Source organism: Oncorhynchus gorbuscha, linkage group LG15, assembly GCF_021184085.1.
Source record: "Oncorhynchus gorbuscha isolate QuinsamMale2020 ecotype Even-year linkage group LG15, OgorEven_v1.0, whole genome shotgun sequence".
Taxonomy (NCBI): Eukaryota; Metazoa; Chordata; class Actinopteri; order Salmoniformes; family Salmonidae; genus Oncorhynchus; species Oncorhynchus gorbuscha.
In genome coordinates this window covers 65,777,085-65,799,020 of record NC_060187.1, presented here as the reverse complement: position 1 = coordinate 65,799,020, position 21,936 = coordinate 65,777,085, and the positions used below count along the sequence as shown (strand labels likewise).

At 42.0% G+C, this 21,936-nt stretch overlaps 2 protein-coding genes and 1 long non-coding RNA gene across 3 annotated transcripts; all 3 read right to left on the bottom strand.

Annotated features, from left to right (window-relative positions):
• Window positions 1–3,554: 3,554 nt before the first annotated feature.
• LOC123997304 (collagen alpha-1(XXVII) chain-like) lies at window positions 3,555–14,624 on the bottom strand. Its single transcript, XM_046301448.1, has 26 exons — window positions 14,604–14,624; window positions 12,228–12,312; window positions 11,846–11,911; window positions 11,608–11,741; window positions 11,362–11,499; window positions 11,096–11,149; window positions 10,943–10,996; window positions 10,655–10,708; window positions 10,308–10,361; window positions 9,529–9,582; window positions 9,188–9,241; window positions 8,845–8,898; window positions 8,658–8,711; window positions 8,472–8,516; window positions 8,085–8,138; window positions 7,931–7,984; window positions 7,687–7,740; window positions 7,150–7,221; window positions 7,015–7,050; window positions 6,608–6,652; window positions 6,453–6,485; window positions 5,994–6,140; window positions 5,670–5,846; window positions 5,488–5,578; window positions 5,257–5,334; window positions 3,555–5,052 (listed from the first exon to the last, which is right to left on the bottom strand). Exons 1-26 carry the CDS (start codon window positions 14,622–14,624, stop codon window positions 4,841–4,843), a joined length of 1,974 nt encoding a protein of 657 aa, XP_046157404.1. The 3' UTR covers window positions 3,555–4,840.
• Window positions 14,061–19,292, bottom strand: LOC123998253 (U11/U12 small nuclear ribonucleoprotein 48 kDa protein-like). Its single transcript, XM_046303304.1, has 9 exons — window positions 19,009–19,292; window positions 18,581–18,694; window positions 18,245–18,305; window positions 18,033–18,113; window positions 17,179–17,364; window positions 16,941–17,062; window positions 16,732–16,835; window positions 16,428–16,607; window positions 14,061–16,256 (listed from the first exon to the last, which is right to left on the bottom strand). Exons 1-9 carry the CDS (start codon window positions 19,150–19,152, stop codon window positions 16,184–16,186), a joined length of 1,065 nt encoding a protein of 354 aa, XP_046159260.1. The 5' UTR covers window positions 19,153–19,292; the 3' UTR covers window positions 14,061–16,183.
• A 601-nt stretch (window positions 19,293–19,893) lies between these two features.
• Window positions 19,894–21,840, bottom strand: LOC123998254. The gene is made up of 4 exons (XR_006832243.1): window positions 21,457–21,840; window positions 20,472–20,797; window positions 20,286–20,367; window positions 19,894–20,179 (listed from the first exon to the last, which is right to left on the bottom strand). It is a non-coding gene; the product is annotated as an uncharacterized LOC123998254 (long non-coding RNA).
• Between the last annotated feature and the right edge of the window lie 96 nt (window positions 21,841–21,936).

The following is a 21,936-nucleotide window of genomic DNA, read 5'->3' as shown; positions in this document are numbered from 1 at the left end:
ATCAGAAATCAACAAAGTGCCTACCCTGCCACGAAAGGCTGAGGTATATGAATGGCTGCCGTTTTACAGTCTCCTAACCAATTGTGCTATTGTGTTTAAAAAAAAAAGTTATTTGTAACTTATTTTGTACATAAAGTTTCTGCCACAGTCTCTTATGACTGAAAAGAGCTTTTCGAAATCAGGACAGCTATTACTCCCCTCGTATTGAAAGACAATTTTTTTCTTTAACGAGTCGGACGAGAGGGATTTACTCCAGACACCCGACAAGGCCCTCATCCCCGTCATTTGCAGGGGACAGAGATATTGAGAATGAAGATCGGGAAGCCTTATAAGGATCCGGTGGCGAGTGTTTAATTTGCCTTTGTACGTCGGCTAAGAGGTCCGATGGTAATCATTGGATAAAAAATAGATGAACTACAAGCACGTATATCCTACCAATAGGACATTAGAAACTGTAATATCTTAAGTTTCACAGAGTCGTGGCTGAACTACGACATGAATAGCATACAGCTGGTGGGTTATACACTGTATCGGCAGGATAGAACAGTAGCCTCTGGTAAGACAAGGGGTGGCAGTCTATGTATTTTTGTAAACAACTGCTGGTGCACGATATCTAAGGAAGTCTCAAGGTTTCGCTCGCCTGAGAGTATCTCATGATATGCTGTAGACCACACTATTTACCAAGAGTTTTCATCTATATTCTTCGTAGCTGTCTATTTACCACCACAAACCGATGCTGGCACTAAGACAGCACTCAATGAGCTGTATATGGCCATAAGCCGTATAGGAAATTGCTCATCCAAAGGCGGTGCTCCTATTGGCCGGGGACTTTAATGCAGGGAAACTTAAATCCGTTTTAGCTCATTTCTACCAGTATGTTAAATGTGCAACCAGAGAGAAAAAAACTCTTGACCACCTTTCCTTCTCATACAGAGACGCATACAAAACTCTCCCTAGCCCTCCATTTGGCAAATCTGACCATAATTCTGTCCTCCTGATTCCTGCTTACAAGCTAAAACTAAAGCAGGAAGCACCAGTGAATCTGTCAATACATGAGTGGTCAAATGAAGCAGATGCTAAGCTACAGGACTGTTATGCTAGCACAGACTGGAATATGTTCCGGGATTCTTCCGATGGCAGTGAGGAGTACGCCACATCAGTCACTGGCTTCAATAAGTGCACCTACGACGTCGTCCCCACAGTGACTGTACGTACATACCTCAACTAGAAGCCATGGATTACAGGCAACATCCACACTGAGCTAAAGGGTATAGCTACTACTTTCAAGGAGCAAGACTAACCCAGAAGCTTATAAGGAATCCCGCTATGCCCTCCAACAAACTGTCAAACAGGGAAAGTGTCAATACAGGACTAAGATGGAATTGTACTACACCGGCTCCGATGCTCGTCAGATGTGGCAGGGCTTGCAAACTATTAGACTACAACGGGAAACACAGCCGCGAGCTGCTCAGTGACCCGAGTCTACCAGTCAAGCTTAATAACTTCGATGCTCGCTTCGAGGCAAGTAACACTGAAACATGCATGAGATCATCAGCTGTTCCGGACGACTGTGATCACGCTCTCCGTCGCCGATGTGAGTAATGCCTTTTAAAGTTGTGCACATTTTTCAGGAACTTATTTTTGCTCGTGAGAGCTAATTTCAAAACCATTGTTTTTATAATTTAAGCCATTCTGGAAAATGGATTTTAAAGCTTAGCTTTGGGGATCTAACGCCAGTTTTTAGGTCTCAGGAAAGGACATCGTACTATTGTGACCACATCTATTAAACTGACACCAGTCAGTTTAATATGCTGCATAAGATAGTGGATTTAGGTTGAAATCATCCTTTCTTGATGTGAAGTGGATTCCCAATCCCACTCGTCCTTTTCTTTGTTCACTTTTCGGTTTCAGCATCCGCAGCCCCTGTAGAGGATAATCAAATTGCCTACATATGTCAGGAGGGTAATGTCACACTAGAAGCACCGTTTTAAAGAATTGGATGCCCAATGTGAGGAGAGCTGGACCATTGGCAAAGAGGTAAACTATTGCATATATGCTTATGACAAGTAGATACAATGTGAAGTCGGGCATTTTCTATTAGCATTATAATTTTTTTCACATCTCACCATTGATAGTATCATCAACAGTATGCAGAGGGGCAGGGGCCATTTCAATTGAGACATGACATAAGATATTTTTCTTTCTGCAGCCCATTGCCATTTATAAAAACGACAGGGGTAAAGTAAGGACAAAGGAATTACATTCCTCCATGCAAGGACGTGTTCTTTGGAAAAGTCATCCTTAGTAAATGTGCCAACGTCACATTAACTATTGGTTGCACCAAGGTAGGTCAACTTTCTGAATACAATTCACCTTCCTTTCCTCTGTTAGTGTCTGCAAAGTACCAACATAGTACAAACCTTTTTTTTTATTCACCCCTTCATTTTTTAGAAACAGGATGGGTTACATAAAGAGACCAGGATCCACTTGTTAGGTATGGTTTCCCCTGAAGTTATTGGTGTATTACACAACATATCTACCATTGATATAAATATTAAGCATTGTTGTCATCATTGCTCATATCACTCTTTTTGCTACTTAGGGACAAACGCTGTCGCTGCCACCGCAAACGCTCAACTAGCTCATTATGGTAAATAATGCTTTTTTTTAGACCATGCATTACATTTTGATTGTACTATTATCAAAATAAAATATACTTTACAGCTGCAGATGATCCATTTCTATAACTATCAGAACAAGTTTTGTTGCCACAGGGAAATTCTTGTTCTTTTAATTTTTTACAATAATTTTTTACATTTTATGCATTTTAAGCATTGATGATGCTTTTGATCTTTTTGATTGTACTTTAAATGTCATCTGAAGGAAGCTAAAGCAACGGGACTCCAACGATGTTGGTCTCACCCAGATGACACCCCTTGTCATCTATCCAGCTGATAAAGCACAGTTAGGCCCACTTTTTCAAAGTTAATCTACTATAAGCCTGATGTAATTCATCTAAGGGAAACAAATGACTTCTACAGCTTTTAGTTGTATGTTGTCTCATTACTGTCTTCTACGCAACGTTACTTTCTTTCTTATGACCACCCATTTTTTTAAACTGTACAGAACATAGTAAAACTCAACCAAGTAAACCAGTATGATGGGTGAAGTTCACATCTTTTTACCTAAGAGAGGAAGAAAGTGTTGTGTTTTAAATGAAAATTCAACCGAACATTTCTCACTGCTGACCACTTACAATTAACTGCACTGTATCATCATGATTTCACCATAGAGATGTACTGTACAGTAGTGTTTAACACTTGGTAACGATTCTTCTTACCTCCTTCCAGTCCATAAAACCAAACACTTTTATATGAACTGACAACCATCATTTTACACACTAAGAGGAGCCCTTTTGAACACGAGCAGCGTTAAACATTTTAATAAGGTTTATTTTCTTGTGTTCATTCATGTGTACTTTCATAGCATAGTTATATACCATCATGTTTAGCATGCTTTTGATGAGAGATAATCACCCATTTTCATGCTCTGCTCATTTTCTACTTTGTCCTGTGATGTGGTGATGCATTAAAAAGAATTGTCTCCAAACATTGTGACTCTTTTGTATCAGGGTTCTGATTGCCAACAAAAGTACAAATGTTAAGAACACGTGTGTGATATACTTGAGTTTACAGGGCTATGTTTCCGCCTTGTAATGTGTTGGGATGATTCTCAAATGAAGATTGACAAAAATATCAATTAAGAGGTGATGAGAGTTTAACATCCTGTTCATGTGAAAGTTATTCATGCAAAATAAATCATGTACATGAAAATCTATTTAAAATCAAAATCGCCTTCCAATGAATATAGCAAATTTATTTAATCGACAGACATTTTGTGCTGTCCTACAAATCAATGCCAGATTATTTAACTATAGAAATTCCAAATACAATATACTGTATAACACATTTCAATGTATTATTTTTAATATGAAATAATATCAAATAGTATCTTATTTTATATTGATCAATGTTATCTTGACTGTGAACATCTGTTAAAGGGGGGGAATAAGTTATTTAGATTAACCCAAATATGAGATGACTGGAAGAGACCACACGTTCTCAGAAACACGCTCAAACTGTGGTGACTAAAAAAGTGAGGACTCATCTTAAGAAAAAGTAAGACAGAATTTATCTAAAACAGTGATATTTCAGAACACACAGTACATGTACTTGCGATACTTTACAAAATTATTTACATCACTTTTTTATTTTCAATGTATACCCATCATTGTTGATCATATCAAAAACAAAACCTGACTGGTAGCCAGAGACTCCTGCAAGTTTCATTTTCTGCCAATTTCTTTTAGCCAGTTTCTCAAGCCCCTTTACTTATGGTTTGCATGGAGGAAGACAATTTCATTTTTGTTTCTGCATAAAAAAAATCTATTTTGGCCTAACAAAAAAGGTATCAATTATGCCTAAACAGAGTTCATTTGGAGCCTTGCTTGGCTCAGATGAAATGCGTCAAGGCTGGTTTCATCTCTGTGCAGAGTCCAGCGTGTCCCACCAAACCCTTCCATCACTGGGGAGCCCCATTGAACAGTGCTCGGATTAATTACATTTCAATACCAGTCAATACAGGAATTGAATTAGGCATGAAATTCAAAAAGATCAATGCTGTACACATTGGTAATTTCCCAGTTCAAAACTCAATGTCAATTCCTGGTTTGGCTAAGATGCGAATTGAATTAACTTCAATGTTGCCATGGAGCGACCGTCCAGAGTGACCCCTCGTCGTGGACCATTCCTTCACCTTTTCCTGAAGCTCCTTGTTGGGGTTAAATCTTGGGGCTTAGATCGCGGGGTCCCTTCACTAGGCCCTGCTCCTTGCGCATCACAGGCGCGTGAATGCTGCAGTCCCGTGCCTCACAGAAGCCGGGCACTCCTGCGTTGCCTGACATGCCAGGCTGGCCCAAAGCGCCTGTGAAACCACGGGGCCCTCTGTGACCTGCCAAACCATTCTTTGGCTCTGCTGGGTGGCCTGGCAGCCCTGTGGGGAAATGTTTTTAACAATTGGAGGTGGCGTCTTAAAAGTTCACTTGAAAAGACTTCCTGCAAACATCAATGTTGAATAAAACCACACAATGCCTATTCCAGTGAATCTGGATGTGAGTTACAGATATTTTACAACAATTCTAAGACAAGCCATTTTGAGGTAGACCTGAGTTTCACACCAGTGGAAGCAGTGTCCTACCTCTGAGGCCTTGATGCCCATCGTGTCCTGGCAGACCTTTACCAGGCTCACCGCCCTTTCCTTTCGGGCCTTTTGTTCCTGTGGAGTAGAACAGAGAGCTTAGGGGTGCCCTCTGAAGCTATGCCACTACAAAGGAGCTCCACTAATTTTCACTTGAAATGAGCCTTACTGATCAGGGTTTAGTTTACCTGTAATCAAGTTTGGTTGAACTAAGACATTTGGATTATATACCTCTTTCCCCCTCTGCCCCCTTCTGACCATCCACTCCTGTGTCCCCTTGGATGCCCCTGCCTCCTTTGACTCCAGCTTTGCCCGCTTTACCCTGAGAGAGAGAGGTCAACAGAACTTATCATCGTTTGGAATAAAGGCTTTCCTTAGTAGATAGGGGTTGGTTTGGGGGCTGTGTGACTCACGGGTTTGCCTGATTCTCCAGTTGGTCCCCTGGTTCCGGGCGGCCCAATAAGTGTGCGGTTGTTGATGGGGCAGCCCTGGGAACACTTGACTCGGATGGAAGCTGCATACTGGGAGATCTGGGCTGTCACCACTCCTTTACACAGCTGCAATACCTGCTCATCTGTCAGCCCAGGGCCCTGAGGTCAAAAAGCTGGCAATCAATCAACCAAGCAAATAAATAATTGATCAATCAGTCAGCAAACATTCTTGCTAGATATGGGTCAATGTAAAATAAGGGGGAGACCCTTCCTCCAGGCAGACTGGAGTTGGCTCCTGATACGCACAGGGGCACCTGGCACTCCTTTAGGCCCAGAGCCACCTTTGACGCCCAGGTCACCGCCTGGACCTGGCTCTCCTCTGGGGCCTGGGATGCCGGGGGGTCCATTTCGTCCAACAATGCCATCAGGGCCGATGGTACCTCTCTCCCCTTGCTGCCATTCAGAGATGAGGGGAAGGAAGGAGAGAGACAGACAGAGGGGGGACACTGTTCAGTCAATGAACACAAAAAGTCACGATTTAAACTCAATCTCAATACTTCTCCCTAATCAAATCATTTAATTCTCAATACTTTTACCTAATTAAAACAGTTCCTTTAGTATTTTATGACATAACAGGAACTCAACTCTCTACAGTATGTGCTGTTGTGTCTGCTGTCATCTAGGAACAACCTATGGTTTTTATGTGACATAGAATGGGTTAGGGTGAAAAAACCCACATACTTTCACAGAATGGAGTATACAAACCTGTCCTTTGTCACCACGTGCTCCAAAACTTCCCTGTTTGGAAAGAGGAACGGAAACATTTTTGGTAAGAAGAAAAACAGACCCACTACATCAATGGAAACAGGAAGTAGATAGATGAGAGAGTGACGTAGCCTCGGCATTGTCATATGATTTACCTTGTCCTCTTTCTCTCCCTTCACACCAGTTCTTCCAACCCCACCCTGAGGAAGGAACAATCAGCACATTAGATAAGTCAGTAAGATGCCATGGCAATGATAGGACTGCTTATTACAGCTCATCAGTCACAAAGGAAAGACCCAAACATAAACAGTAGATGACCAATACACATCCACTTTCACTTACTGGTGTGTGTGTGTGTGTGTGTGTGTGTGTGTGTGTGTGTGTGTGTGTGTGTGTGTGTGTGTGTGTGTGTGTGTGTGTGTGTGTGTGTGTGTGTGTGTGTGTGTGTGTGTGTGTGTGTGTGTGTGTGTGTGTGTGTGTGTGTGTGTGTGTGTGTGTGATTAACTGTGAGAAATTGACTGGTAATTTAGCAGTGTGATGGGGAATGTAAATAAAAGGTTACCTTCTCACCATCAGGTCCTGTCTCCCCTTTGGCTCCCTAGAAACAACGTATTAAATCAACAATTGTATAATCACAAAAGTCAATGATGATAATTGTAGTGGTAATGACAATGTTGGAGTAATGACATATACACACAGGCTGGGCCTGCAGGCCTTTAGGTCCTGGTTTCCCTGGAATTCCTGCATCTCCTCTCGCTCCTTGAGGCCCCTGTAATATGAAACACACACATAGGTAAACTGAACGAGAACCCTTGTTCAAAAAGAGGAATTTAGTTAAATTCCAATGACAGATCATTTTTAATTGTCTCAACGTATAGAGACACGGTACTCTTGCCACAACATCTCTGACAGTGTTTTTTTATAACTAAAACCATCTGTGTTTTTAACTGGCACTGAAACCTTTTCAGGGACTTTACCAACAGATCTGATGTTTTCAGGGACTTTACTAACATATCTGTTACCTTCCTTGTTTTGACTGTCAACAATATCACATGGGTCTGTCCACCCACATGAAACCCTTAAGCAACATGGCATTTACATCTGATTAACAACACTGAGGGGACTTTACTGAGGAATGTGGAAGTGACGGTGTCTGTATTGTGATCTGTAGTCTACTGTGCACATGTGATTGAGATTAGAGCACCTCATATAGTGGTTATAAAGCCTGTCTTACCCCAGCTCCTACTCTCCCAGGAGGTCCCCTCACACCACGATCCCCACTCATGCCCTAGGAGGGAAGACTGGCCATTATTCACAAAGTATTCATTTAAGTATTAAAAGTTCATGTCCACTTTTAGTTTATTTAGTAAATATTTTCTTAAAACGGCATTGTTCGTTAAGTGCTTGTAAGTAAGCATTTCACGACCATTGTGATGATGTCATCCTGATACCCAGCATGCAATTTTCCTTCACTTTACCTTTTGTCCAAACTCTCCAGGAAAGCCGATCACCCCAGGAACTCCAAGAGGACCCTGGAAAATAAACAGTAAATGTAGTTTGTTAGGAGAAATCCCATCAACAGATTCCTTATCTATTTATTACTAATTTAGTGGTTATCATACTGATACTCACATCCTCTCCAGGCTCCCCATCACTGCCTGGCATGCCCCCTGGGCCTTGGTCACCCTGAGAGAGAGGAAAGAGAGAGATACAGAGAAAACAGAAAGTAGAAGAGAAGAGAGCAAGGGAGACATACTACAGTATCAATCTAATCTCCCACGTGGAGAATGTGCTATCGTTATGGCCAAAAGTGTTTAACAGCCACATGACTCACACAATCAACAATAGCAAAACCTTCAGTGAAAATAACAGTATGCAGTTTAGGGAAAACACCCATGAACACACATACATCTTGGGGGAACTAGAGTAGTTTCTGTGAAGAGGAAGGGCCAATGACTTTTGAGAGCAACTAGAGTACTTTCTGTGAAAACAACATAACTCCTGTCCCCCTAAACATACCTTGTGACCGGTCTCTCCTCTGCCTCCTGGCTCTCCAGGATACCCCTATAAAACACAGAAAGAAAAAGCAAGTTAGGATTGGTCTCTCTCCATGTAGGGAATAGCATAGTCTTAGTAGATAAGGAGAAACAAGAGATCCAAATGGAGAGATGAATGGTGTGACGGATAGACAGACATCCATCTTACATTATAGCCCATCTCCCCATGGTCTCCTGAGAATCCTGGTGCTCCAATCTGACCCTGTGGAAGAGAACGGATGAGATGGAAGACATTTTAGACAGGAAATAGAAGTTATACGATTTGTTTTAAATAATGAGTTATTGAACCCCGGTTTAATTAACCATGGTCACAAAGCAAGGTTGAAAGGCGCTACCTTTTCCCCGTCTGTTCCCTCAGGACCCTGTTTCCCTTCTGCTCCAGTTGAACCCTGAGAAGGTCGGAAAAAAAAGATGTCTCAACATGGCCAGAACAAATTACAATAATTTGTATGTTGTTTATATGTTAAATGGAAATGATCACATCACATAGCCTGTTTTTGAGGCTTTCACGTCACAAAGTCTTAGTATTGCTTCTAGTGAGAGCTGTGTGAGGAGCTGAGTGAAGAATTGATTTGAGCATGTTGAGAAGACAGTGTGTGCTGCGTTGTGGTAGCAACACTGAGCGGTGGCAACTGTTGTGAGTGGACGGTGTTGAGTTGTGGGAGCCACCATGTTTACCTTGATACCTTCAGTTCCATCAGGCCCACCAGGCCCTGCCTCACCAATTGGACCCTAGAAAAAGACAAAGAACTAAACACATGAGTAGGGCCAGACTGAAACATGCTGGAGATTTAGCATCACAGTTCCTTACACTCATTTGAGGAATAACTTTATTTTACGCTACAGAAATGACCAGGTAGTGGATTTCCTTAGAAAATCCAACGGTAATTGGTAATTACACGATAATAACCTATGGATTGTTTCTTTGTTTCTGTGAGATTAATTGAAATAAAATCCCTGCTATCAAAACAAATATGGTTACCTACAAAACATAACAGCTACATTGTGTCAATACTCACAGTCTCACCCGTTACCCCCACGCCTCCGCGTGGCCCCTCCATACCGATGTCACCCTGTTGAGGATAAGGAACACACTCAGGCATAGACAGCTTCAAATTGTCAATGAAGATTTTTTGGGTGTAATTAGCGAATACTTGTGATGGCATAATGGTATTCTATGATGCCATGCTGGTACTCTGTGATGTCTCTTGTGGAACAGTGGGGGTTGATAATGTCATACCTTTTTGCTGGTTTTGGGGTCTACCTTTATAGATGCGGTAAAGGAGTCAATGAAACGCAGACCGTTCCATTGACCATATCTGTGGTGTCTTTCAGTACAACTCGGAAACTCAGAACCTCTGAGTTAAAATGTACCTACGTTTTTTGCTTAGAGCTTCCTGCTGGTCAATTCTGATATTTTCCAAGTGGAAAACTCTGGCCCCATCTTTCTACAATACCCTTTAAAGAGTTTCTGAGTTCCTAGTTGTCTTGACCGTGGCAATACGGGTTTTCACACTGGTTCCCTGTGATGTCATACTGGTCCTATGTGATGTCATATTGGTTCTCGGTGGTAAGGCAGGGGTTTTATGTGATGTCATGCTGTTTCTTGTAAGTTTAAACTTTAGACGAACATTATGGTGGCTTGGGCTGTTATTAGTGAACATTCAAATAAGATTTTGTAAAGGCTCACACTGTTTTTGAAATGGGGTTATAATGGCTTTTTAGGTAAAGAGTGATTTTGTTTGATGTGATACATATTTTGTAGGATGCCGGACTGGTTTAGAGGAAGGGTCTTTACCTTTAGTCCTAGTACCCCTGTCTCACCTGGATCTCCAGGAAGACCAGGCAAGCCCTGTAGGAGAGAGAAAGAATGAGAGACAAGGTGCAAAAGAATGGAATAAAATATAGACCAAGAGAGAGAATGAGAAAGAGCTATCCTAGTTGTTGAAGCTCAGCCGTTCACCTCAACGACACAACATAGCCACTCTCCAGTTCTGAATAATAAAGAGATCGCCATCTACTGGCCATAACCAATATAGAAAAACGTTACATTGCTTGTGCTATGTTGCAGAATTTAGACCAGAGCAAAACAATGAAAGAGAGATACATTACATCTGTGATATCCTCTATAGGCCTCTTACTTACCTGGGCTCCAGAGAAACCAGAGGCACCATCCTCCCCATCAGGCCCGGAGTCACCCTGTAGAAATGGCAAAGGTCAATACAGCTGTTGAGTCAAGTTCAAGGGTAATGTTGATGCCATACTTTTTAAGTTACATTCTTCCCAGGGGGATACTGTTTCTCTTTTGAGGTTGTGGCAAGCCTGTTTGCAGTGGGGTTGGGCAACCTGGGTTCAAGCCTTGCTTAGGGAGATGGATAGTGTCTAAGGCTGATTTGGGTGAGGTCTTTTATTTGACTTTTTTCACTTCCTCACCTCAGGCCCTGTGTCTCCTCCTCTTCCTAGAACTCCTTTGAATCCTTTGTACCCCTGAACAGAACACACAGGAACAATATCAACAGCATTACTCCAATAAGGATATGAGCACTATGAATTTGATTTAGTGACTATACAGTGATTAACACTCACCTCCCGTCCCTGAGCCCCAGGGAAGCCATCTTTACCTTGCAGTCCTCTGGCTCCCTAGATGGACAGACAGGTAGACAGACAGATATTTTGTTTAGTCTAGAAAGCAGAAGGATACCACAGGATGGGGTGAGTTACCCCCATACAACGCAAATCACTTAAGGACCCAGTGAATCTATATAAATGCCATTTAATCAGTATTAATCAGCAAAGTAAATGGATGTTTGCTGTTTATAAGGTTCTAAATTACATTTGCACCTTCGTCCTACCTTGGGCCCTGCAAACCCAGCGAAGCCTGGTTCTCCAGGCTCACAGTTACAGTCTGTTGGCCCCTCCTCCCCCAGAGAAGCCTCCCCACCACCAGGGGCCTGGAGCGACTCTTCGTAGGGCTCCTCCTCGTATGGTACCTACAGTTTATAACATTATATCAACATACATGACAGAACACAATGTTCCATGACATGGCATTACTAAACATCACACATAACATACTTTCCCCCTTGACTTCCCCTCACCTGTGTGGTGGTGGTGTAGGGGTAGGAGTCCTCTGTGATCATGCTCACACTGGTGGGGGCTGGTGCATAGGGGTCATATCCAGACGAGGGTTGCTGCTCCTCATAGCTGTGAGTGGGCTCCGGTGGGTATTCCTCTGCCAGCGAGGAATGGGGAGCGGTGGAGGGGTTTAAGTGAGGGAAACGTTTGCATTCTGGCTTTTGACTAGAAGGAGGGACTTTGCTATGTTGTAGTTATTACCTGGTTGTGGGTATCCTGAATGCTCATAGTTGTCGACCAATGAGCCCTCATAGGTGTGTTCGTCACCTAATATGACACAAAACAATAATTGAACAAGCCTGAAACCTTCCCAGTAAAATGATAGTCTGTTTACAAAACGAAATAGCCTGTTATTAGATAGATAAACCAATGTAATGTTTGTAAGCAAATATCAAAAATGTTTAATTGTGGTGGCATGAGAATATAGGTCTATAACACTTTAACCGCAATCTAGGTCAACTGAAATCAAATCAAGATATAGCCTACTGTTTTAGCTTACCTCTAGAAATGTGGATAATTAGCTAACATCAAACAGGAGCTATGCAAGGCTAATGGCGCTAACAGTGCACGTCAGGCAGCTCACCTGAGTGGTAACCAGAGTGCTCGTCCTGCGCGTGGGAGGGGAGGATGCACAATAGGAACACGAGTAGCGGAGAGATAACCAAAACCTGTAGAAAAAGGGGGGAAAACAAAGCGAGGTTAAAACGACCTTTTAGGCTGTAGCCTATTTCTTCGCCGCTATAACGATAACAGACGGTAAAGGTTGGAAGACCTACCTTTGTTGGAAGATGGAAGACCTCTCAGCTGAAAATGAATAGCCTGCAGGCGCTCTTATTTCGTTACACTTTGAACTCCTTCTTAAATTAACAACCGTTTTGAGGACGAACAATTAGGTGACTGTAGACGTCTAGGCTAATTAATGAAGGCAAATAATGGATCACTAAGAACATTTTATACCCAATAATCATGGCCCTTTTAAAATGTCAGATATATCTCCCTCTGGTGGTGGTTACGCACATTATAACAACTCATTAAGCGCAAGCCTGTTTTCTTGCCTTGGCATTCCAGACATGTATTAATTGCCCACTTGTAGGCTATGTAACACTTGTAGGCTATGAATAATATTCAACATTTATATGGTCTATATTTGACTAATTCCTTGACAAACATCAGATTTCATATCAATCATAATATGACATCTGAAAGATCATAGGTCTGTAGTTATATATCATATAGGCCTGCAGTAAGCCTAGGCTACAGTTGGAGTAGGCTAAATGACTACATTTAGGCCTGCCAATAAGGCCTATGATTAATCTGCTAAATAAGAAAAATGCTAACTTTATTTTCATAAAACTATATATTGTATGACAAGCAGCAAGAGTGTATATCCTACTTCAAAATGAATTCACAAAAAGCAACAGTTTGTGGAGTTGTTGCTTGGGGTTGTTGAAATAAAAATTGGGTTGCAAGGTGGTATATTAGACCATCACTAGAAAAGGCTATATGTTATTAGGGGAGATGACCAAAGATGGTCTGTGGTTGGGTAGTTTGCCGGAATATTTGGTAAATATTTGTTAAAAGACACGCTGGACATGTCACGAAGCAATCATTTCTGGTATTGAGGCATATGGCTAAATCATGTCCAAAAATAGAGTCGCTTCTTCTTATTTTCCAGAAAGAAAATGGGCCAATAAACTGAAGTCACAAGGTAAAACCACAAGGTGAGCCACAGCGGTTCTCAGGCCCTTCTCACATTCCAGGGCACTTTCTCTGTACTCTAAAGGCTCTCTTCATCCCACTCCTCTGAGAAGGTAAAATGCCTTTTCTCTGTTTGCTGTGATGTCAAGCAGCTGTCTGTCTACCATGAGTCAACCACTTTTCATCCATGCCATTTCCAGCTTGTTATTCAAAACTCCAGAGGACATCAATAAAACACGTGCAGTAGTCTATAATGGACTTAAATCAATTATTAAAAGACGATGAATAAGAGCATACATGACAAATAGTGCTCAATGATGACGCAGATAATTGAGTATATCTGTTGAAATCAACCAATTGATTTGGAGTATTCCATACATTACCTGGGCAAGTACCCAGAATGTAGAGTTGACGCTATACGTCTGCCTGGTGGTGTAAATCGGTGATCACCACCGACCTCCAGGCACCCTGGGACACTGAGGTGCAGTGTGGGATATAGACTGCTCACCTCCACTAACCCTAATCCTTCCATTTGAACAGTTAGTAGTCATGAAAAAGCTATTCGTTGAATAGTAATACACTATCCACAAAGAATTGCTGCAAAGAAATAAGAAATATAACTGCTTCCATCTGTACCAAGAGTGTAAAATGAGATCCTGGACTTCTTGATTGATGCAAATTTGATATTGTTCATTTATATTTAGCTACCGTTAACAAAGAAAAAACATACATTTACCCACATTTTCAAACAACAAAATCACCTCTCAAAGTTGTAAAGTGCAATGTTTCAAGCCTTGTTGGTTTACTTGCTGTTGTGTTAGTGGAGTGCTCTGTAAGATAAAGTCAAATCTGCACATTCCTGAGAAACGTACAGACTAAAGTAATTACCCTTAATTCAGAGGGAACTCAAACACTATTAGGGGCTGCATGTGAACCACAAGGCTAATCATCCTGAAAATAGGTCACATTGTATTTAAACAATTTATATTTAGGTTTCTTTATGCTCACAACCCACCAGCTAAATCAGTCCATGTCAAATACACTCACACTGTACCAAAAATAAACCCTCATTACCGCATCATTACACAACCAATAGTTCGATTAGGTTCCTCAATCCAGCATCACTGAGTACACCACCTGCGGACCAGAGAACCTAGGCCCAAGAACCACACTATTGGACCAAATACAGCATTCACATTCAGAATCTGGCATAGCAACATCTCAGAAACCTTCTTAGACCATGCCTGGTCTGCTTGCTTACCTTCACCCTGGGGGCTCCCATGATGCTGGTTCTGTCTGTTTGGTTCTGTATAATCCACTGAGTCCCTCACTCAACGTATCAGATAGTCCACAGGTTTAAAAAATAAAAGACAGAAAAGTCCAGTTTATTTCCTCCCTGAGCTGCACTCCTTACAGCATTCTCGCTCCCCACTCACAGCACTGGTCCCCCTTCCTCTCTCTCTCTCCCTTGCTCTCCCTCTCTCAGGGATCCATAAGGTTCTCAGGCAGCCACGGGCTCGGCTCCCTCTTCTCCTCGACAGGGTGAGAAATACCTGAGTCTAACCCTAATCCCAAATACAAACAGGGGCAGAGACCCAGACAGAAGAGAGGGATGAGAGAGTAAGGAGAAAAAGAGAAATACAGAATTAGAGAGGGAGGGTTTAAAACAGATGAGACTAGTGCAGGGTCCATTTTGGTGACCATTTCAGTATACTGACACAGTTGTGCAGGTCATGAATACCCCAATAACTAAAAACATTCAAAAGTTGACATTTGGAGCTGTTCAAGTAGTACAGTTAAGGTTAAGGTCAATTATATAGTCATTCAGTCAAAAAAAATGGATTTACATTCTGATTATGAATTGAATACCCATTTAAAGTAACGGTTTAACAGGTGATCAACCTCAGTACCAATTGAATAGTGTTGTGACAGATATTGAAAAGTATTTTTATCCCATCATTAAAAGACTGCAGATGCACTTTGACCCCAGGCCTGACCTTTTATGTGTGTGCCAACTATGGACACCCCTGTCCAACATTCAATACAGTACACACTGAGAAAGGCACAAACTGCCCTGAGGGGTCTCAACCAATAGGGTTGGCCTGGGAGGGGCCATTTACACCTAAATGATTACATTCATATACATATCTGATAGAAGTGTAGATATTTCTGACCATTTCTAGTCGCAACATGGAAAGACACTGACAATTGTTGATGCAGAGTTCTTGTTAAAAAAGGAAGTAATCCATGAATTCTAAAGTAATTGTGGCTTTACAACAGAAGTCATTTTTGTGAGAATGAAAGGTAACCTTACTTCAGTAAGACTTTTCTTTGAATACTTCTAAATAAGGGCCATCACACAAAAGCTTTTACACAGATTATGACCATGATCATTAAAGTATACATATGAAGCTTCTATTCAAAGTTCAAACACAATGCTGTTTTAGCTTTAAACATCAAACCGTTTTTTTGGAAGTGAGTCAAATACAGGGGTAATTATGAATGTACAACAGAATTCTGAGAATCGTGTTCTAACAGTTTATTTACATTCTGTAATCTAATACAACAGGCTTTTAACAACCTCTATAGTTTAAGACAGTTGTTTAAAGCTGCACTGTTGCTTTAAAATATCATCATTAGATTACATCAAAGAAAGATTTGTCTGTGAGTCAAACTACAATTTCTACACACGCATACCACTTAGTACGAAACCATGAATTGGGCACTTAGTATGAAGGCGTACATTCTAAGTGGTACGATATTATGAACATTTGATCGTAGCTTTGGTTGGCTCCTTGACCTAATCTCTGGTTTTCCAAGCCAAAGTACTAAACTTGAAAATCACTTCTCTTCCTTTTTCTTCTTCTTTTTCTTCTTTCGATCATGAGGTCTCTCATCCGGTGAGCAAGAATCCCTGTGAATGTCCACACACATTCAATTCATCAAACATGTTTACAGCCAAAGCATTCATCAACCACTAAATGTCTGCAACCAGCCTTGATGGTGACTTCATACAATTAAACACTGTCAGATTTGAATGCATGAGACAATTGATATTCAGTCAATCCACTACTCTCTGACTCACCTCTTTCTCTTCTTCTTACGCTCCTTCTCTCGGCTGCGCCCCTGGCCCTGCTCTGGACTGGGTTCTTTTCTGCGCTCTTCGATGCCGTGGTGTTTGTGCTGGGAGATGTTTCCATCCCTGGAGCTGACGTGAGATTGGCGGGATTCTATGGAGGCAGACCGCCTGTCCTCAGAACTTCTCCTGAGAAACAAACGGTTCAGGGGAGACTGTTTTTATTTTTTACATGCTCCTTAAATAAGTATTACAGTACTAACTGGATTTTGTATGAGCCATCATGTAAGTACGAAGACATTGGTTGGATTACCTGTGAGGGCCGTGTTTGGACTCTCTATCCTCTTCCTTCCTCTCCTCCTCTTTCCACTGACTGGACAGTTCAACAGAGTGGACATTAATCACATCCCGAATCACCTGCAGGATTGATGAAAAACATATCCAGATATAACAAACACACACACACATCAAAGTCAAGTACACCCATTAACATTCTATTGAAACAATCACACCCCCACACACCTCAGTGTAGGACTTCTTGGTGTTATGGACGTTCTTGGCTCTGTAAGACTGCCGCCGTCTCTTGTAGTCCCTCATCTCAGCCATCAGCTCCAGGTGAGACTTGTGCTCATTCTGATCGTTACCTAAAGAACAGAAATTAACACAACAGACTCACTGGAATGGATTTAGAGGTGCAATTCATAAGAAAAGTGGCTTAAACCACACTACTGATCTCAATAGTTCATGTTTATAGACCTACCCTTTTTGAGCTTGGCCACCAAATCAACATAAAGGTCCTCGTTGTTGGTTGCAACAACTTGATCCTTCTGTTTGATGCCCTCCCTTGTCACGTGATCAAAAAGAGCCAATCGGTCTGCCACAGTAAGGTCACAGATAGCTCGCTTCTGGTTCTGAGGAACTTCTGTAGGGTCTGTGGAGTATTCACCTGCAGCACAATGAAAAGGGCTTTACACACACTTACATCCTACAACAGTATCACAGAGTAGAGAGTCATGAGAAGTCATTCATTCAAAAGCTTTTCAGAACACATTGATCCCATTGAGATGATCACTCACACCTTCAGTATGAAAGGGTTAAAAAAAGAGTTAAGGCCTTTCCCCAACACGTACAGGGAAAACGTGTGTGTGTCGCACCACCAACAGAGGCAGCATGTTTGAAAGGATATGGCATTAAAAGGATACTGCACGTAATCAGTAAGCCTGAACGAGGGGAGAACCTCCTGTAATTACTCACCCCTGTCACTGAAAACAAAACACAGAACACACACAGATGACAAATTCAAAGAAACTATATCATAAAATAAAAAACCAGAGCCACCATATTTAGCAGTGTTTATAATGAATTAATGCATGTTAATTGAGATCTTTTTAGATATGGGCAAGGCACTGAAGAACTACAAGCTTGGTAAAAAAAAAGAAGCTAAACATTGGTTGCTCTTTGGTGAAATGACCATTAATCGCTTCTCCAGAATAAAAGCATAAATATTTTGTGGGGCATGTCTACCACAGAGTCAAACGAATGCTGATGGCCATGAATACAAGCATAGGATTTTATCAGTGACCTAACACTAATGTAAGGGTGTAAAGATCTTACTTTGGCTGTACAGTCCCTCTGTCCTAATTGGCGGTGCACTTGCTCTTGCTTGAAGAATCACTTGTTGCTGTGTGTGTTTGTCTACAGGTGAGGCAAAACACAAAGAAAGATGTGAGACAAGCAGTGGGCTTCCCCAACCCAGGGTCAGTCCAGGGAATTTTGACAGCTACATTAAGTTGAGATTCACTTTGCAGTGGAATAGTGTGACTCACCCATTGTGAAGCTGGTAATGCTGGCATTCTCATAACACAGAGAGGGGTCACACATCTCAGCCTTGGAAAAGGAGTTTACTTTTTATAAAAGCTTTTAAAGAACATAACAGATAAGGTTGTTGTGTAATTAGGGTGGAGAGTTTTTCCTGATCATTTGACCTCACCACTTTGGTCCGCTCTAGTTATAGGGTCCAGTTTTTCTAGGTCTGGCCCTATGGTCAGGAAAAACTCCTTACCCTAATGACAAGCTACACCAAAAAGTGTTGATGGCTCAGTTGATATTTCAGTTGAGTATGTGTGTGTGTATGTGTATGTGATACTGTATAGCTCTTTAACCTGTTCCTCATGGGAGTATCCAATCTGGCTGAGTTGGCAGGTGGCTTTATGTCTCCCCATGCTCCTGCTTGGCACTCTGTGGTTCGGGTCATAGGGGCACATCTCCATCGGCTCCTGTGGAAGGTCATTTACAAGTTATAATCTCATCTCTACTTGTTGTAGCATGCATGTCATGTATACAGAGACTTAATGAATCACCCATCATCTAGGGTTTTCCCATTTATTTGGAGGCCTCCTATCTAGCTAGCTACACATACACAACAGATGGAGCACATTTTTAATATGGATATTAGCTCAGGTAACGTTATGAAAACATTGATTATGGGGTGAACTAGTCCTATAAAGAACGCCGTAGTTTCAGGGCTAGGAGAACCACCCATCGTATCTGAGCAGTTGAATGAATATAGCTAACTAGCTTCCTGACCTACCTGAACTGGCCCGTTATCCTGGTCCAGTCTCCATCCCAGCGTCTCGAACAGCTCATTCAGTTGTCTCTGGCAGTTCTCGGCGAACTCCGTCAACTCTTCCAAATTTCGCAGACGAGCCTGGTGATGTTCTGGTGAGTCGCACATGTCGTAGTCAGGGAAAATCTACATTGTGTTTACATTAAAAAGGGATACCTTACATTTGACTAGTTAATGTCCAACCCATATTTGATATGCAGATTTTCGAACGTTGTTCAACACCACTGTCGCATTTTAAAAACGTAGGCTGTGTGGTGCATGTAGATGACGTAAGCAGGACTGAGGTGCATTGGTGGTAATTGAAGAATAAAAATACATTTAAGGGTTAGTTTTGAATTGTACACATTTGCCGCTCAAAGCTTAATTGCAGCATACGCAGGCCTACGTAAGTAAATAAATCAAATAAAACATATGAGATGTAGTATACAATATTACAGTTAAACAACTTCACAAAGCAAGGCATTGGGCTGTTGTAGTATCTGTCTGTCCGAATAGGGGGAAGGACTAGATGGGTAGATCTGACACTGACATGTCCTATCGTCTGAGGCAGCTAACGTTATTTGTTGCTGGGATTTTGCGAGCTTCTGGACAAAGGATCTGCAATGGTGGGTGCGGTGGGACTCCAAGGACTGCAAGCTCAGGTCATTGCATGCAGAAGGTGTAGGTGGTGCCCGTGATGATTTTGGTTGCATGTCGTTGGATCTTCTCAAGTTGGTTGTGTTGGTGGGCTGTGAGACCTGGGTGCTATACTGGAGCACTGGACTGGACAAAGCAGGTGTAGACTGTCAGAAGGTCTTGGAAGTTACATACACTGTATCTTCATTAGAAGTTGAAATCAAGACAACAAGCAAAGGTTTTCTTATTTTATTGGGTAAATGTTTTTTAAAATTAAAGTAACATCACTTACATAACACTGACATATAAAAGGCCTTTAAATGGTATTTAAAATCAATTGTAATATTTAAACTACATTTAAATACGTTTAAAATACATTCAAACGACAAGGCTGACATTTAAAAACACAGAACGTTCCCTTGCAAACAACTTTTGAAGGAATGCAGGTTTAGGTGAGGAAAAGCTGGTCATCGTGCAGCAATATGGTTTTTCCATCAAATACTTTGGATAGACTCCTGATCTAAAAACAAAGACATACAAACATTATCTACTGCATAGCCTTACTTTGTTTATGTGCTTCAGCAATATGTAAATAAACCATGACCTTGAATCATTTAACTACTTACATTACTTCAAGTGTCTCTGTGTCCTCATAGGCTACTTCCTCCACTATTTCCACCTCGACTCCTACCATTATTGTCTTCCTCACTGGGAAACAGAAGTATTTGATTAGAGAAGAATACTACATAGCAACCATACTGGATCACCATAGAGAATTACCCTCTTTCACATAAACAGACACATACACTTACTTCTGAAATTGAAGAGAGGGGAACCAGCACAACTGTGGCAACATCTTCCTGGTTCACTTGGTCCATGCACACAAGCACAGCCATGGCCCTCTGTCCTGTGGCTCCCCCATTGACTGTTTAAACAACGCTGGGATGATTCTTCTCCATCAGCCCCACTCAAGGAAGGCTGGTGTGGGGGGACATCCATCCACATTTCAGGGGCATCTAGCCCTGTGTCACTCTGGCTTTGGATGCTAACTAGGTCTGTGTGGACAGGGCCAAAGGGACCTTCGGTACCAGCCCAGCCCCAGTGGTTCTGAACACACTTTGGGTGAGGCCATGGCCATCTGAAGACACAGGGGACAGAGGAGAGAACCTAAAAACATTTGACAAAAAGCTATTCTGTTGATACCACTGATGTCTAAAGGGATTCATGTGAATGGAGAAACCAAGCAAATGGCATTATGTCTTTTTGTTGGATGGCACTTTAATGAGCATACAAAAAAATGGGAATAGGGGAGATGAAGACTGAAATGTGGATAAAGAGATGCAAGGAGAGGAGATAGAAGGCTGAGAGAGGAGGGGAAGGGATGAGATGGAGGAGCAATAACAGTGAGGTGTGGTGAAGGGATGATGGAAGGTTGAATGCTGTTCTGTTGCAGTCTGTCGTATCACGTGTTTGGTCCTGCTGTCTCTTTGGCCTGCAAATGGGCCTGCTGAGTTTGGGCAAGGCTCTTAGTCACAAGTCATCTGCCCACACTGGCAAGCACTGAGGGAGTGGTATGTAAGCAAAACCAGAATAGCACCATTGGGAAAACATAATGTTAATTGATACAAACCAGCATAAACCCTGTTTACCCCAAGACAACAAGGCATGCCACTTGAAAACAAACCTAAAACAGGAAAAACAGGGTTGAAACAGACAAGCAATGAAAGAGTCCCCTGTACTATTTTGCAATGAGCCTGCAATATTCTCTCACAGTTACCTCATACACCTCACTCTTACTTGTAGTATAGCAACAGATTGCTGGATGATCCCTGGTCCAAATGGCATGTTCTTCCTCTTTTCCTTCTTCCTCATCCTCCCATTGCCTCGGGGTTGCTGAGCCAAGTCTGCCCAGGTGCCCTTGGTGGCGTAGAGGCTCCCCGTTCGACCACAACCAGTTAGGGTTCTGTCCATACATCTCAGTCAGGGCTTCTACTGTATACCAAGGCAAAGAAGAATAGCGTTGCATGTTTGATTCCCTAGTCGATAAAGGCAGGTCTATATTCTAGAGATGAGACAGATTTGTCCATGGACTGGCGCTGCATGGGCTCCGCAGCAGTGCCCTCTGATCCTGTCAGCCTCAAAATAGCTTTTCAATGGAGGCACGATTCAGCGTTTCCTGTCCAGAAAGGAAGCGCACCCTAATGGTTCTGAGACGAGAGTGTTTCTGATCTTGTGTAATGATGTAATGATGACTCTTGGTGGTCTTACTGTATTACA